This window comes from Megascapheus bottae, chromosome 22, assembly GCF_031878675.1.
Source record: "Megascapheus bottae isolate mThoBot1 chromosome 22, mThoBot2.hap1, whole genome shotgun sequence".
NCBI lineage: Eukaryota > Metazoa > Chordata > Mammalia > Rodentia > Geomyidae > Megascapheus > Megascapheus bottae.
Window position 1 is genome coordinate 10,048,058 of NC_143530.1, and position 18,382 is coordinate 10,066,439.

Sequence of the window (18,382 nt, forward strand, 5' to 3'; positions counted from 1 at the left end):
TGTTGTGCTAATGGGTTTAGTATGTCCTTGTTTCTGGACAATTAGGTAAATGCTAAGTAGTGTAATTGCTGTGTGTTTTAGTCTTTTGAGGAACTGGAACCGCCATACTGCTTTCCATAGTGGTTGAACGAGTGAGTTTACAGTCCTATCAACAGTGTAGTAGTGATCCTTCACTCTTGGCCACATCCCCACCCCCAGCATCTGTTGTTATTAGATTTTTGATCATGGCCATTCTAACTGGAGTGAGGTGGAATCTCAAAGTTGTTTTGATTTGCATTTCTTTTATGGCCAGAGATGTCGAGCATTTCTTCATGTATCTATAAGCCATTCTTATTTCTTCTTCAGAGAAGACTCTCTTTTAAGTCTTTGGCCCATCTTTTAATGGGATGGTTGTTTCTTTGAAGATTTGTTTTGGAGAGATTCAAATTTTTTTTTAGCTATAGATACATTTTAGATATGAGACATTTGTCTGTTGTATGGTTAGTAAAGATCTTTTCCCACTCTGTGGGCTTTCTATTTACCTTGCTAGCTATGTCCTTTGCCATACAAATGCAGTCCCATTTGTCCAAATCTTCTTTAATTTATTGTGTTTCTGGGTCTTTATTAAGAAAGTTTCAGCTTGTGCCAAGGAGACCTAGTGTATCTCCTATTTCTTCTTGTAAAGTTTTCAGGGTATCTGCTTTTACCTTGAGGTCTTTAATTCATTTGGAATTAATCCTGGTGCAAGGTGACATAGAAGGATCTAACTTTAGTTTTCTGCAGGTGCTTAACCAATTCTGCCAATACCACTTGTTGAAGAGGTTGTCTTTTTTCCTTTCTTTCTTTCTTTTTTTTTTTTTTAGCTCCCTTATCAAAGATTAGATGGCCATAGGTCTGTGGATTGATTTCTGGGTTTTCAGTTCTATTCCATTGGTCCTCAGGCCTGTTCTTGTGCCAGTATCAAGCTGTTTTGGTTACTGCAACTCTGTAATAGGGTCTAAAGTTTGGTATTGAAATTCCTCCTAGGCTGTTCTTTCTGCTAAAAATTGTTTTTGCTATATGGGGTCTTTTATTATTCCATATGAAATTTTGGATTGCTTCTTCTATTTCCTTAAAGAATGACATTGGGATATTGATGGATATTACATTGAATTTGTAGATAGCCCTTGGCAAGATTGCCATTTTCATAATATTAATTCTTCCAATCCAGGAGCATGGGAGGTTTTCCCATTTCCTCAGTTCTGCTTTTAATATTTGTTAATAAATACTTTGACCATATATATCCTCATTTACTCTTTCCTATAGCTTTCCTCCTTCCTATTGATACCATTTAACCACTTCCTGAATAGAGCCTGTTTTACTTGTCATTTTTTTTAATAGTATGTGTTAATAGTAGCAAGATGTTTCATTATGGCATCACAGCCATGCATGTATTATAATTTGAATAACCCTCTATAATGCTTTCTCTTCCCTTATATCCCCCTAACCCTATGTTGATTCATGGCTTTTACTGAAGTTCCTTATGTCATGTCATCTTCATACATAGTGGCAATATATTTTGACATTATTCACCCATTCACCCTCTATATTTCTTTTTCCTTACCCTTCTCCTTCATCCACAGGGTTGAAAAACCTTTCTTCTGATAAGGGTCTTTTTTTTGCTAACATTATTATGAGCTGCCTGCCAAAGTTGTCAACACAGGCTGCAAGCAGACAATGGCATACATTATATGTCTGTCTCATCAAGCACCAAATAATTCTCCCAACTTTATATAGTCCATGGGCTGGAGGTTCCTCTACCTCTGTCATAGTCCCATAGTTAAAATCATGTTCTATGCATGTGTGTAACTTTATACATGTACCTGCATATCTATGAATATTTATGTCTTTGAGGTCTACTTTCCACAAATGAGCAAAATCATATCATAAGTGGCTTTTTGAACTTGGCTTATCTGTCTCATGTCTCAGTGTGCTGTTCTACAGTTCACCCATTTTTCCTGTAAATGACATGATTTCATTTTTCTTTATGGTTGTATATTTCATGGTGTACATGCATGTGTGTGTGTGTGCGCGCGCGCGCACACACACACACACACACACACACACACTGTTTATCTACTCTGTTGTTGGATACCTTGGCTGATTTGGAGTTTGGCTCTTGTGAGTGGTGCTGCAATAAGCTTGTATCCAAATATACTTGTATACAAGTATCTTCTTTGGATGTTGATTTATACTCCTTCACATTTATGTTCAATAGTGCTATGGCCTATTTTTTTTTAAGTGCATACTATGTACTTTACAAGAATTACCTCAAGTCCATAGGGCATCTTATTTCCTCCAGGGTCATTTGAATATTATACTTGTGGGTTATACAAAATGATCAGTATAAGCAGATGGCTGCAGGGCAGCTGAGGAGAAGTATATGTGTCTGTCTTGCCATGTACTGAATGGTTTTGTGCTTCTTATATGGCCTGCAGGCTGGATATTCTCCATTCCTGGTGAGGGGACAGGCATTGTCCTATTAAGAAATTAATTAGAGAGAAACTTCCCCATGGGACCTGACTGATTAAAGGTGGAGTCACAGTTAAACTGCGATTGCTTAGCATTCAGCATCTTGACTGTCAGTTTTAGAATGAAATACCTGGGGGATACACCTTCTAGAGCTGTTAAGTGTGAAGACTTCAAAGCCCCAGGCACAGTTTGTACTTAACAGATTTCATGTTGGAGAGGGAAAGGTTTAATGCACTGATTTTGACTTTTCATTAAAAAAATCTGAAGTGAATTAAAATACATTTTCTTTTAAATATCTTTTTTTTTAAAGGTAGGTGAATTGATTCAGCGTATGTACGCAACTATTATGCATTGAAACCCTCTTTCCCTGTTGTTTTCTCAGCTACCTGACCTGTTTGTTTTGCTTTTTTATATCTACGCAGTCTAGATGGCATACACAGGTCATCCTACAGGCTATTTTTGTCCTGTAGATATTATATTCAAGCTTCTAGTAATATGATCTCAGCAGAGCTCATTTGTGTTTCCTGGTACATGCTTTTCTTAACATTATTAGCTTTTTTCTTAATAACATTTAGTCCCTGGCACATTATGATGTGACAGTGACATTAAATTCAGACTCTGCATGGTATGTTAAATCCCATCAGCAGTTTCAAATCTTCTATTTCCATAGACATGCCCACACCCTTTAAAATTAAATGCAGATACAGAATCAATTAGGATGCTAGAATTGTATCTTTTTCCTCCAGTGGAGAATAATTTAGTAAGTAACCATTAATTTTCTTTTTCTATTTTTAACTCAAGTACCAGAAGAAAACATTGCAACTATGAAGTATGGAGCCCAGGTTGTAAAAGGGGAGCTGAAGTCTGCCTTGCTAGATGGTGACACTCAAAATTATGATTTGGATCATGGGTTTTCTAGGCACCCAATTGATGATGATTGCCGTTCGGGCATTGAGATTAAGCTAGGTCAGCCATCTATCATCAACCACATACGGATACTTCTATGGGACCGAGACAGCCGGTGAGTCATTTGTGTGATAGAAAGAGAAGCTTACCTGACTTCATAATCAGTTATTTTGGTTTTACAGATTTCAGTTTATTTCTTTATGATCAAAATTGATATCAGAATTGGTTTTTTCTCCTGAAGTTCTTTGGGAAGAGTTAAAGGTTTTATTATTTTAAAATCATTTTTGAACTGTTTGTTAAAATGAATATTTGTTTGTTGCAGAAAATATAGAAAAGCACATCAAAATTATTGTAATCTCACAATCATTATTGTTAAAATTTGGATCTACCTAGCATATATGTGTATATATGTGTGTGTATACATATATATGTATACTTATATGTATGTATACACACATATTGTTTAAGTGCATTTCATCCTGTAATTAAAGAAATTGCCTAGGTGTGTGAATAGATATTCTCGAAAGAACTTTTTGAAAATGGGCTGTTGGGTGAGAACCCATCCAGTTGCTTCAGGAGTCACTGCAGAGCTTTTGCCTACTGTGGTTTGCTGAGTCCATCTGTGATGGCAGAAGCATCAGAGTAGTGGATGAGCACAGCTGACCATCTTGTGGTTGCTTGTCATTGTTGAACTCTGCACACTTGGAAACCAGGCCCCACTCAGATTTTTTTGGATCTGGGCTGAAGTTTTATAGTGGTAGTAAATGTGCTGTGTGGCACTGCATACCACACTGTCTTTTATGGCATTTGAACCAAGTAGGAGGGAAGTTTTATGAGGTGAGATTCAACATTTCCTTTGTGACTGGGTGTTTGGGGTTCTCAATGGATTAGTCTTGCTTTTCTTTTTCCCAAGACTATATTTCCTGATGTGTATCTTGGTGAATATAATTTGATGTTTAACTGCCAAAGTGGAGGTAACTCATGTACCTCATTTCCAAGAGTATCTAATTAGTAATGATCATGTAATAATATTTGTATAGTATTTTTCATTACTTTTATGTGGTAGATACTGTTTTAACAGCTTTCATATTTCATTCATTTAATTAATGATGAAATAGGCATAAAATAATAAAAGAAAAAGTATGTTTGAAACTGAAAATAATTATCATTGTTTCCATAATACTAAACACTTCTGTGTCATTTTGTTTTAATACCTTAAGTTTACTGTGAAACTTTTCTTTCTTTCTTTTTTTGTCCAGTCCTGAGCCTTGAACTCACGGTCTGGGCACTGTCCTTGGGCTTTCTCAAGGCTAGAACTCTACCACATGAGCTTAGCACCATTTCTGGCTTTTTTCTATGTATGTGGTACTGAGGAATTGAACCCAGATCTTCGTGCAAGCTAGGCAAGCACTCTACCTCTAGGCTAAACTTCCGGCCTGAAATTTTTCCTTTCTTAAAGATGATGTTAACATTCTTAGCAAAGGTGAAAAATTCAAAATCTTAAGCCTAAAAGATTCTGACATGTTTTAAAATTATATCCCGCATTACTGATAACCCAGAGAGGTTCAATAAAAGGTTATAAGCAGTATGAGACTGAGCGATAAAATGAATGGAGGTTGAGAGGACAGAAGAAAATGAGGGGCTGATGCAAAATAAGCTGACCTTTTCTGGTCACAACTGTGGGCTGCAGCCTGACATTTATGGTCACCTAAATCTTCCAAGATTGTTCCTGTTGATATTATAGTACAAGTAATAACTGCATCTCAAATTTAAATTTGCCTTACGACAAAGCAATATAGATTTTTTCAGGGTGGGACCAGATATAATGGTCCAGGGTGGCTGATTAGAGGAGGATGATAGGCTATTTTTATTACTGCCAGGTTATTAGCCAGCACGTTTTTAAGTTGTATCCCAAAGAAGCATATACTCATTGTCATTTATTTTTCTTAAGGTTGCTTTTATGTGGGATGTTGGGGGACTGAGAGGTAGCAGAGATGAGCTGACCTCTGTGGGGTACCATTTCAAGGCAGCTTTCCTCCTGAGAAAGGAGCGGCAGCACCCAGACCAAGGACCCTGGAGGAAGAAGGCACACCTCCTGCTTCTGTTTTTTGTTTTTTTTTTTTCTTCCCCTCCATCTCTCCTTTCTCCCCTTTTATCTGTCTGTATTCCCTCCCACTCCCAGCTTCACTAATTGCTAATGTGGTATATATCTAGGGCATCCTGGCTGTGCTGGAAAACCACAATGTCTTGAAGGCCTAACATGTGCCAAGCATGTAGTCCTTGTTCTTAGCAGTTTATGATTGGATGAAGCAGGCAAGCAAGCTGGGAGCTAATTTTAATACACTGTGATGAACGTTACACTAGAGGCTTATATATAGTTTTCATTATTATCTGAATTTTATTGTTTGGCAGAAAATTTAATCAGTGCATTCTGCATTTTTGGTAATTTTAATCTTTTATATAAGCATAGCTGTGTATTGTTATTTTAATATGATAATTTCTCTACGTTTTACTTCATAGATCTTATTCCTACTTTATTGAAGTATCAATGGATGAGCTTGATTGGATCAGAGTGATAGATCATTCACAGTATCTGTGCCGGTCCTGGCAAAAGCTGTATTTTCCAGCCCGAGTATGCAGGTTAGTTCTCATGGTTAATAAGTGGCTTTAATATTTATTTAAGGAGATTTCAACTTTCAGATGGGACCAGCATTTAAAAAAAATCTAATGGAAGAAGAGCTTTTCCAAGTATCAGCTATTGAATAAAAAGAAAACTTTGGAAAAATAATGTGCCTTAGTACTTAGGATGTACTGTGAAGCCATGTAACGTGCGTCTCTATATAGAAACATGATGAAAAAAGACAGGGGATTCCTGAGAAGTAGAAATATCTTTTAAACTTCATGCTACATATTGAAAACTGAAATAATGTTAGGGGCGTGTTCTTCCCACAGAAACTAAGGGAGTTATTTTTGGCGGCTTTGAAGCTTTCCTGCCAGTGCCTATGTTAGGAGAACTTTGGCTGCTGTGTGCATTTCTAGGAACCTGTATTCTGACTCTAGACAGTAGCCATTAAAGGGAGTTTGTCAGAACTGGTGTTTCTTATGGTTTTGATCTAGGGCAAAGGAGGCTTAATGGGTGGGCTTTTTATTCAAACCCTTCCCTCAAGCTTTCCCACTCTTCCCCCTCATTCTCATTGTACCCTCCCCGTATCCTCTCCTACTCCTCATCCACAGTACATCCTGTCCTCATCCTTCTCTACTCCATTCTTCATTCACAGTGCACCCTCCCCTCATCCTCATACTTCCCCTTCCCCCCCATCCTCATTATATTCTCACTCCCCTCACCCACAATATACCCTCCCTTCCTCCTTCCAGATTCCTCTCCTCATTCATAGTGTACTCTCCCTTCCTCCTCTCCTTCCTTCCCTCCTCCTCCTATCTTCCCCTCTTCATCCTCAGTGCATCCTCCTGTCTTCCCTACTTCTCATCCTCAGTATACTGTCCCCTAATCCTCCCCTATTTCTTTCTTTATCCTTCCTTCCTCCTCCCATATTCATAGCATGCCCTCTCCTCATCCTCACCAGCCTCTCTGGTGTTATATTGCAGCTTCAGGTAAGATAACTTTTTAAAAAGTATCCAAAAGCTACTATTCTAATATTTCCTATTCTCCCTTTAGGAATAAGCCATCTTTTAAATTTCCTGAAATTCTGCATAACCTATACAATTTAATAAGCTTGGGAGTTGGGAAAGGTTACTAACGCACCCTCAAATTCTGCAGTTTTGTTCTTCTGTATTTTTCCCACTGGGATTTACTTTTACCTTCTTTACCTTCAAATCCAGAGGTCAAATGCATAGAGTAGCCGACCTCATTTAGTCCAGGTGGGGCAGGAGAAGAAGAGAAGGGATTCAGTGGGTATAGAGCTGGCCCTTTCCCTGTGTGACCTTACCTAGCCTCCTGCTGCAGCTGATGAAGTGCAGATGATGCCCTGCTGCCCCCAGTCTTCTGGTTGCAGGTCACCTTTACACCTGCTGACCTCATGGTCTAACAGCATGCAGCCCAAGAACTCCACAAAACATTTCAGCCTGTAGTGAAGTGAAAAAACATGCCCTATATATTTTTTTTATTGTGAGCATGACTGGGAACAGAATTGTTACCCAGGGATTCTCTTGTGTGAAAATGAAGAAAATCCATTTCATTTCCCCAAAGAAAGACAAGTATTTCAGGTCTAGCAGTTCCTCTTTTATCAGAAGAGTTTTGAATAGATTGTGACAAGAAATTGAGTGAAGATTCCAACTCTGAGAGCTGCCTAGGGATACTTGAGAGCAGTGGAGGGCCCACGTGTAGAGGAGGTCAGGTCAGCACTGAGTCAGGCTAAGGTAGTATAGGATTAAAACCTAAGCAGCATATCAGCCAGAGTGTCAGATAGGGACTAAAGTAAAGTACATTTAATTTGGAACAGTAAGCATATGACTCCCAGAACAAACCATCCTAGTCCAAACACTCTAGGTACGTTATTCCCCTGACAGCTCCATTTGGAAGGCAGGAGCATGTGCTTTCTAGTGTTTAGAAAACATACTTGCTTTTTGTTTATTAATGGGTATTGTTTATGTTCGTTCCTTACTTTTTAGGTAGCCCTTGGTAGTCAGTGCTTAGGCAGCTTTGATGTGTTTAGAGCTTGGCTACATTCATGATGCCAGCTTTTATTTTTGTATGTCAGTACCAGACTCTAAGGAAAAAAGGAGAGGTAGTGTTCAAGCTAGTAATGATTAAGAAAAGGGAATCTTTTTCTTTTAATAGTCCTGGGGTTTGCTGTGCAGGCACCCCATTATGCCTCCAGCAAGGAAGAACTCTCTTTATTCACATAAATAAGTGAGGATTATATCCACTTTATTTATTTCGCTAATCCTGGGGCTTGAACTCAGGGCCTGGGCACTGTCCTTGGGTTTTCTCAAGGCTGGAGCTCTACCACTTGAGACACAGCACTATTTCTGGCTTTTTCTGTGTATGTGGCACTGAGGAATTGAACCCAGGGCTTTGTGCGTGCTAGGCAAGCACTTTGCCACTAGGTCAGGGTTCCAGCCCCCATATCTACTTTTTTTTTTTTTTTTGCCAGTCTTGGGTTTGAGCTCAGGGCCTGAGCACTGTCCTTGGACTTTCTCAAGGCTAGAGCTCTACCACTTGAGCCTCAGCACCACTTCTGGCTTTTTTCTATGTATGTGGTACCGAGGAATTGAACCCGGGTCTTCATGCATGCTAGGCAAGCACTTTAACCACTAGGCCAAACTCCCGGCCCCCCATATCTACTTTTTTTTTCCAAATATTAAAACATTTATTCATGAACTGTCTTAAATGTATAGTCGAGGATGCTGGCTAGGCATTTACTCAGATTCCTGGAAATTTTCCATGTTCCGTGCAACTTTTGAAGATCAAACACTCAAAATCCTCATCAAGGACACCCAGAAGTCACCTTTGCTGTCCCATGTGGTTTTCAACCAGGACAATCATCCTCAAGTACTCATCTTTCACCTGCCAAATTGGTGGTGTGCACGCACTCACTCTCCCTTCATGTCCAGGCCCAGGAAGCAGGAGTAACACACTACATCTTCAGCCTTGCCTGGTCAGGCGAGGTGTCCCCCTTCCCCCAGTGGGGTGTGGGCCCAGTGGGTGCAGATGCAGCAGGAGGGAAGTGTCCACACTGGTCCTCCCGGCCATCCGCCATCAAGCAAAGTGCATGCCAGGGAGCATAGGCTGCAGGCTGCCTCCAGCCCTCCTTGGACTTTCCCAGGAGAAAGCCTGACTTAGGCTCCAGGGTGTGGGGTCTAAAGCCAGGCTCTGGGTAGGGAGGTTATTCCAGCCAGCACCCCAGTTGTGGAAGGCCCTAGGATGCACACCGCCACTGAAGAAAGGAAAAAGCTCCATATCTACTTTTATAAGGCTTTTGAAGCCTTATATCCATTTAAACATTTTGACATTATCAACTACATCTGCCTTTTGCAATAGGTTAGAATTTTGATAATATTTTAATGTAATTTTATTATTATTTGTTGTTGTTGTTGGTCCTGGGGCTGGAACTCTGTGCCTGGGTGCTGTCCCTGAGCTCCTCAGCTCAAGGCTACTTCCCTACAATAGGGCCTGGGTGTATTGTCCCTGAGCTCTTCAGCTCAAGACTATTGCCCTATCCCTTGAGCCTCAGAGCCACTTCTAGTTTTCTAGAGGTGAATTGGAGATAAGAGTTTCATGGACTTTTGTGTATAGGATGGCTTTGAACCAAAGTCCTCAGATCTCAGCCTCCTGAGTAGCTAGAATTAAAGGTGTGAGCCACAGCGCCTGGCAATATTTTTAAATGAATCTAAGAATGGCATGTTGTCTAGGAATTTCAATGAACAAAAATGCTTTATTTCCTTAGCATGTAATTATTCATGATCATGTACTTAACATACTTATATGTCACCTTTGTTCTTAAGTGTCCTTGCATGTTTGTCTTGCCTCTGATACTAGAATTATAGTTCTTAGAGGCAAAGAATAAGATTCTTAGTATTTTTTTAACAGTACTTAGACTGTGACCTTATATGCAGTAATTGTTAGTATGAGTTGCATAGTGTCAAGGCACTGACTGTGAAATGATATTAATGTTAATGTGTACCTATGTTTATTAGCTTGTTTTTTTTAAACAATACATTCATTAGGACAAGTATGAGTGGTGGATGACTTTATGAATTGAAGTGTTCTGTACTGTGAAAAGGTTGCATTTTATGCTTTTCTTCAGGAACCTGAACTTTGAGATTAATCTTGAAAATGTGTGTCACATATTGATGAATTTTTTTTTATTGTATTGAAAAAAGATATTTTAATGCTCTCTGAGTCTAGGTAAAACTACATACAAATTAGCATTATGTGGGGCTGGGAGTTTGGCCTAGTGGTACAGTGCTTGCCTAGGATGCATGAAGACTCAGGTTCGATTCCTCAGTACCACATGCATAGAAAAAGCTGGAAGTGGTTCTGTGGCTCAAGTATTAGAGTTCTAGCCTTGAGGAAGCTCAAGGACAGTGCTCAGGCCCTGAGTTTAAGCCCAAGAATGGCAAAAAGTTAACATTATAGGCCTGGAGGCATGGCACAAGTGGTTGAGTGCCAGCCAAAAAATAAAAAAAATCAGCATTGTGTTGTAGAAAAACTATGGGCTGTGGAGTTAGTTCCCATACCCATAAAGAACAGGAGCAAGCTCTTCTTCATGAACTTGCTGTGGCATTGAATAATAGTGTTTGTAAGTGCTGAGCAGTGCCTGATTGAAAGTGGAGGCTTTGTAATTATCAGTTGCTTTTATTATTTTGCCTAATTTCTGAAATTCTTAACTGAAATTGGACCTTCAATTGGAGATTGACCTTCAGAGAAAGAGAGCCACCCTATTGGTCTTTGGCTGTGGTGGCTCTCACTGTGAGAACACAGCTTCTTTTCTCAGAAGCCGAGTCTTTTTGGTTCTTTCTGTATTGTCATTGTGTACATAGTGATCTTAAGCCTGCTTGACATAATAATTCTTTATCTTAATAACCTCATTACTTTTCATGTTTCCAGGAGTTTGTTCATGGTTATACTGAGATTTGACCTCAGTATGTTTTCCTTGCTAGGCAATTGGTTTAGCCCTGAACCACCACTGGCCAGCTCTCAGGGCCTCAAAATGAATCATGATCTTCTTATTTTATGCTTTAATCATCAGGGCCTCAAATGAATCATGATCTTCTTATTTTATGCTTTAATCATGATCTTCTTATTTTATGCTTCCTGCCATTGTTGGGATGATGGGTATGTATCTACCGTGCTCAGCTTCTACTGTCAAGATGGAATCTCTCGTCTGCCTCTCTTTCTCTCCTTCCTTCTCCTCCCCTTTTTTCCCTTCTCCCTTTCCTCCTTCTCTTCTCTCATTCCCTTCTTTCTTTGGATGGCAGGGACATACTACCATACTCAGCTTCTTCTGTTAAAATTGAATCTCTAGTTTATTTGCTTGCCTCCGTGCCTGTCTGCCTACCCGCCTGCCTTCCTCCCTCCCTTCCTATTTTATTTAAGTTTATTTATATTTTGCTGGTCCTGGGGCTTGAACTCAAGACCTGAGCTCTGTCCCTGAGCCTATCTGTGCTCAAGGCTAGCACTTTACCATTTGAGCCACAGCACCATTTCTGGCTTTTACTAAGTTAGTTTATTGGAGATAAGAGTCTCACGGACTTTTCTTTTTTCTTTTTTCTTTTTTTGCCAGTCCTGGGCTTGAGCTCAGGGCTTGAGCACTGTCCTTGGACTTTCTCAAGGCTAGAGCTCTACCACTTGAGCCTCAGCACCACTTCCAGCTTTTTTTTTCTATGTATTTGGTACCAAGGAATCGAACCCAGGTCTTCCTGCATGCTAGGCAAGCACTTTAACCACTAGGCCAAACTCCCGGCCCCTCTCACGGACATTTCTACCTGGGCTGGCTTTCAATTGCAGTCCTCAAATTTCAGCTTCCTGACTAGCTGGGATTTATAGGGGTGAGTCACCAGCACCCAGCTCCTTTTTAATCTAAGCTGTCCTGGAATTTCAGGTCTCCCAGTCTCGGCCTCCTGCTAGCTGGAATGACAAATATGTATTACCATGACTGGTTGAGAAAGAAGTCTTGTGAACTTTTGGTTCAGGCTGGATCTCATTGGAGGTGGAATTTCCTACTGTTCTCAGCTCCATAGCTTTATATATTTTATTTTTGATAAAACATTTTTTAGCTTATTAAGATACATAGTATAATACAAATTTTGCCATTCTACTTTGTGCAATGTATTTTAAGTAGTAGGCAGCATTCGATTTAGTAAGGATAATGTCACAGGCTTCAAACCAGAGCAGTTGTTACAGCCATGATTGTGAGTTGATGGGAGAGATTAATTCTTTAGGAATGTTGGGTAAGTGGGGACTGATCTGTGTAGCCAAAAGCCACAGTCCCTAGCTGAAGAGGCAGAAAAAACTGATTTGTCAACTTATGAACAACCTTTTTCTGTGCCCTTAGAACAGTTCTATGTCTAGTCATCCTTTTCTTTCTCAATAAAGACAATTTTTACAACCTTGGAAATTGTCTTAGATATCTAATAAACTCTCTCCTACTTTTTCATCATTTTCTTAGATTAGTAGGGAATAGCAATTTTGTATACCCTGGCCTTATTCATTATGATTTCCAGCTGTTTCTCAACATAGTACCATTAATTTGGCAGCTATATAATACTGCTGGACTATGAGAAGTCTTGGTAATATGACTTCATTTTTGGTCTGTTCCATATTGCTATAATGAAATACTAGAGGCTGGATTCATTATAAAGAATAGTTGGTTTTTGAGCTTATAATTCCACTCACTGGGAGATTCACACAACAAAGTGCTGGCTCCTCTGGCTATGAGATAATTTGAGAGAGAAGTGGCAAGAGAGGTGGCCATGTCGTATAGGGACAGGCCTATACTCGTGCGGTAGCCCAATACAACAATCTGTTCTGAGCAAACAGCCTGCCTGATGAGAATTGTCATTCTTGCAGGTTTTAAATCATAAATACTTATCTCTTCATACTGTTGTACTGGGGACCAACCTTCCAGCACACCTGTGATCAAGAGACACCTGAAAACTATAGCAGCTCCAGTGAATGGCAGCTGATGTTACAAATGTGACATTGGTGTCAAATCTGGGAGCTCAAGTTGAGGAATATACAGAGTTCTCAAGACATGCCTGCTGAGAGAGGAAGGAAAGAATAGATGACAGAGGTACTCCTTGCTGGGACTGACCAGTGAGACTTGAGAATTGAAGGAATGGTGGTTTAGTGGAAATGGAGCGTTGAAGAAAGTAAAGTGTGACAGTTTAAAACTAGCCGGGCATGGTGGCTCACACCTGTAATCCTAGCTACTCAGGAGGCTGAGATCTGAGGATCATGGTTCAAAGCCAGCCTTAGCACTAAAGAATGTGAGACTCATCTCCATTTAACCACTAGAAAATGGGAAGTGGGCCTGAAGCTAAAGGGGTAGGGCGGTACCCTGGAGCTAAAGAGCTCAAGGACAATGCCCAGGCCCTGGGATAAGGCCATAGCCTTGAGCTGAAGAGCTCAGGGACAGGGTTCAGGCCCAGAGTTCCAAGTCCCATGACCCACCAAAAAAAAAAAAAAAAAAAAAGGGAGGCCAAGAGTTTGGCCTAGAGGTAGAGTGCTTGCCTAGCTTGCACGAAGACTGGGGTTTGAGTCCTTGGTACCATATACATAGGAAAGGCTGGAGGTGGTGCTGTGGCTCAAATGGTAGAATTCTAGCCTTCAGAAAGCCTAAGCACAGCACTCAGGCCCTGAGTTCAAACACTGGGACTGGCCCAAAAAAAAAAAAAGTTTATGCATTGGTAACACGAGCTTGGTTAACACAGAACTAAGTGTATTCTGGTTTTTATTTTTTTATTGTTTTTTTTAACTTTTTTTGGCCGTACAGGGATTTGAACTCTGGACCTCAGTCTTTTCAAGCAGTCAATCTACCATTTGAGCCATACCCACAACCCATTTTACTTTATTTTTCGGGTAGAGTCTCACACTGTTTTGTCCATGTGATGCTTCTTCCTAAAACATAGTATCTGGGATTAGAGCATGAATTACCATGCTGAACTTGTTTGTTGAGATGGATATCACTAAGTTTTTTTCCAGGGCTGACCTCAAACTTCTACCTTCTTAATCTCTGACTTGAAAGTACCTGGGACTTTTTAATTATTAAATTGTAACTTTTGTATATATTTGAACTATATGTGTGTACACACACACACACACACACACACACACACACACATATTTGATAAAAGTTGTCCTGTTCAAAGGCTCTACTCAGTATCTATGTAAAGATACCCTTTCTCTAAATAGCTCCAAATGCAGGCATTCTGAACATCCTGCCACTGTAATTTATGCCTTGTAATAGTATTTACTGTGAATTTCTTTACTAATGACTTAATATATCTTTGAATACTTTGAATATTTGCCACTCAACTTTTATTTATGAAAATCCTATAGCATCCTACGTTCCTTATATTGGGATGATTATCCTTATTCTTTGTGAAAACTTTATACTGATAATCACTATGTAATGCCTTTTGTTTATAATGTATTCTATGTTAGTTTTTAGTGACTTGTACTTTTTTGCAACATACATTTTTAGAGTTGTACTTTTTTAAAAAAGGTCAAATCTGTTTTATTTATGATTTTTTTCCAGTATTGGGACTTTAATGTTAAGGCTGATCTATTGCAGATATATGCCCTCAGCCTGTTTTTTACATTGGTTATTATTGAGATAGGGTCTTTCCTCGTACCTGAACCATGATCCTGCCTATTGTAGACTTCCTGTTATATATAGGACAGCAGATGTGTCCTCCTGTGCCAGTTCTTGGTTGAGAAGGGGTCTTACAAACTCTTCTGCTGGCCTGGTCTCAGGTTGTGATCCTCCCAAGTAGCTTGGATTAAGTTGATCCACTGGGGCCTGGCTTGATGTCTGGTTTTATATCATCTTTAGAAATGTTTGCTATTGGAATATTTAATAAAGAATGCTATATTTTCATGAAGTCTTTAAAAATACCTTCATTATAGTCAGAACATTGTTTTACATATATATGATTCATTTACTATATATAAATATTTGTGATGCCCTAGTCTGTTTTTAGAAAAAATATATTCTAGATAGGATCTTAGGTTTTGGTCTGGGGCAGGCCTAGAACCATAATCTTCCCATGCAGCTGGTACATGATAGCATGCCTAACTTATTTGAGATGGGATCACACCAACTTTTATTCTGTCCTGGCTGGCCTCAAACGGCTGTCGTCTATATCTCTGTCTCTTAAGTGGCTTTGAACATCATGCTTGACTCTTGTTTTTATATTGTTGTTGTGATGGGGTCTCATACTTCTCTTTGCTCTGCTGGCATGGACTCACAATCTCTCTGCCTTTACCTCAGGTAGGGATTGGAAACACATATCACCTTAGCCAGTTCATTTAAGGATTTCTTGTCAGGCCATTGGGTGTGGCCATATTTATCAAGTGCTGAATTCTACTGTATATCTCACTGTGCGATTTCTTTTTGTCTTACCGAATGTTTTAATTATTGTAGTTAACCTTTTCCCAAAAGTATTTCAGAAGAGTGTTATAGAGTCCGTATCCACCTGTCTTTTGCTTTCAGGTGGCATTAGGGGCTAACAGACGTCATTAATTGGCTGTTCCCATGTACAGCAAAAAGTTAAGCATGCCTCACCAGCAGAGATAGTAGATTTGTCTTTATTCGCTATCACTTGTCCACTTGCCACTTTCTTTAATGGATAAGTAGGCATCTAGTCTGTCCATTGTTGTTGATGTTGGGGTCTTATGTCTCCCTTGGGAGAGACCTGTTCAGAGCACACATTTCTAAAGAGTGCATGGTTGTTGTGTGATAGTGCCTGGGCAAAGGATGGAGGGGGTTGTTGCTTTTACCTAGGGAGGTGGCTGCATTTTTTTTTTAAATTAGCATTTGCTAGTTATACAGAGGGGTTTCTCTGACATTTTCTTGTTATTGCCTTAGCTATTTAGGCTTTCTTTGGAGCATGTTATTCATAGTAGCTGGTCTACTGCAGGAGGCCTCATTAGGTGAATACTAAAACTGTACAGTTTTGTGGTATAAGGTCCTTTCATCTCTTTTACTGCCTTCATACATTCCTGGTCCCCTCCTCCCTCCTGTCATTAGACACAGCATCATTTTCTCACTGCTCTCATTAGATTACAGTACCTATACAGTGTTATAGATCTGGAGACATAAACATGAAAAACAAGTATTGCTGCTTCTCCTTGCCATATTAATGTACAAGACAGCATGTGTGTTTTCACTTATCTCTCTCCTCCTCCTTTGCCTCTGACCAGGCATTGATAGATTTATTTATTTTTAAGGACAGGCATATTTGCTTTGTTCAGTGGTTCATGGAGGGTGAGGTGGTGTTAAGAATCCCTAGCCAGAGTCATACTAAGCCTCTGTGTAGCCTCAGGGCTTCTCCATTCAAGAAATGTTTTATTCAGCTGTGAAAGAAGCAGGAGTAATTTCACCTTAAAAAGTAATTATTTTAATTCATACTTTAAAAATTTCTTCTACCTAAACTTTTTAAACAATTGTTATTATAAAGGTATTGTACAGAGGGGTTACAGTTACAGAAATCTGTAAACCGTACATTTCTTTTTTAATAATGTCACCCCTTCCCTGGCACTTCCTGATTTTCCCTCCTATCCCCACCCACAAATTGTATAGTTCATTTCTAACATAGTGTCCAGTGAGTACTACTGTTGCATTTGTTCACCTTTGTCCCTCCATTTCTACCTACAACTTTGACGTCAAAATTGAACTAGCCTAGAGCAACCCTGCCTACAGTCACATTTTCTTTTAAGAATGCAAAGCAAAATGTAACCACATGGTGTCACTAACTTATAGCAGTTCTACTTAGAGCCAAAGAGAATTTGAAATTACTTTTTTTTTTATGAAGCCATATTTAAATATAAATTGTTCTGGGGTCTGTGATTTGTGAAATAACATGTGAAACTATTTGTACTATTTAAGTTTTCCTGCTGATGTGGAGCATTAATTATGCCCAGAGTCCATAGGTGTACCTCAGAGCTGCCGGCTCCTGTTGTCATCTGCTTAGCGCAGGAGAGATACGTGGGCCTCTCTAGTATAGTTATTCAGTTTCACACAAGTAAGATTTTTTTAACCTTCCTTTGGAATTTTTAAATAAATAGAAGAGTAACTTAAAGGAGACAGAGTCAGTAAATATTTATGAGACCCAACAAACAGAAGAAAGGAGGAAGGTAGAGACTTGGTGGTTGCAGAACCTTAGGGGAGGACAGAGAAGTGGCAACCTAATGTTTAACAGGCCTTTGTCTTTGGTCATTGCCTTATATGATTCTCATAGTAGGATTATGCGGGAAAGACCACTACCTTCATTTTGTGAATGAAGAGACTCTGAACCTTAGAGAAGTTGAGTTTGTGACCAAATCTGCTTGACTCTTGTCTTATGTTTTGTTTGACTGGCAGTATAGTTCACTGATAGAGCTGTTTAAGTTCTTGGTTCAAGCCCCAGCACCAAAAACTCAGCCCAAACATGTTTACACACACACACACACACACACACACACACACACACACACACACACACACACACACAGATAGACAACTCTGCAGAGGAGACTTGGAACCCTGAAGAAGGTCTTACTGGCTGTTTGTGAGGAGCAGTTTCTAAGAATGCCATAAGAGGCCTGATGTGACCAAATGCTAGTATTGGTCACAGTCACCCTGATAACAAGCACATGCTTACTAATGATGATGATGAGCAATTGTTGAAGTTTTCTTTTGAAAAATGCACCAAAGAGTGTGGCACTTCTTCATCTAGGTGTGTTTTGTCAGGTTGTCAATAGAGCTTTGGATTGCCTGCCCCTTAGTTCTCCATAAAATTGTTTTAGACTTAACTCTTAGTTCTTAAGTCATGGTTTGTTTTGTTTCAGCTGTGTTTAGAAGCACTTGTTTCTGCCAGGTACTGGTGTGCCTCGCCTATAATCCTAGCTGTTTGGGAGGCTGACATTTGAGGATCTCGGTTCAAAGCCAGCCTGGGCACAAAAAGTCCATGAAACTCTTATGTCCAATCAGCTACCAGAAAATTGAAAGTGGCACTGTAGCTCAGTGGTAGAGCTCTAGCCTTGAGGTGAAGAGCTCAGTGACAGCTCTCGGGCCCAGAGTTTACAACCAACAACAAAACAAAACAAACAAGCAGAAAACCCACTTGTTTCTAAATTTCTTTTCACAAGATTGCCTCACATGTTTTTTTGCTTAGTTGAAAAATTACTTATTTTTATCTAGATTCCTCTTCTTCAGGAAGAAAGCACTCAACAAAACAAAATACCCAAACATTGTTTTATACTCAGTTAGACCTTTGAGAAGTGGCTGTTTGTGCCTGTTATTTGGTTGGATCCAGGATT

General features: G+C 39.6%; 1 protein-coding gene across 1 annotated transcript in view; it reads left to right on the forward strand.

Annotated features, from left to right (window-relative positions):
• Btbd9 (BTB domain containing 9) overlaps positions 1-18,382 on the forward strand; it is a 338,683-nt gene that overhangs the window by 34,153 nt on the left and 286,148 nt on the right. Inside the window, exons 5-6 of the mRNA XM_090355745.1 lie at positions 3,292-3,511; positions 5,917-6,036. Coding sequence (XP_090211871.1) covers positions 3,292-3,511; positions 5,917-6,036 — 340 coding nt within the window. The remainder of the gene's footprint in view (positions 1-3,291; positions 3,512-5,916; positions 6,037-18,382) is intronic.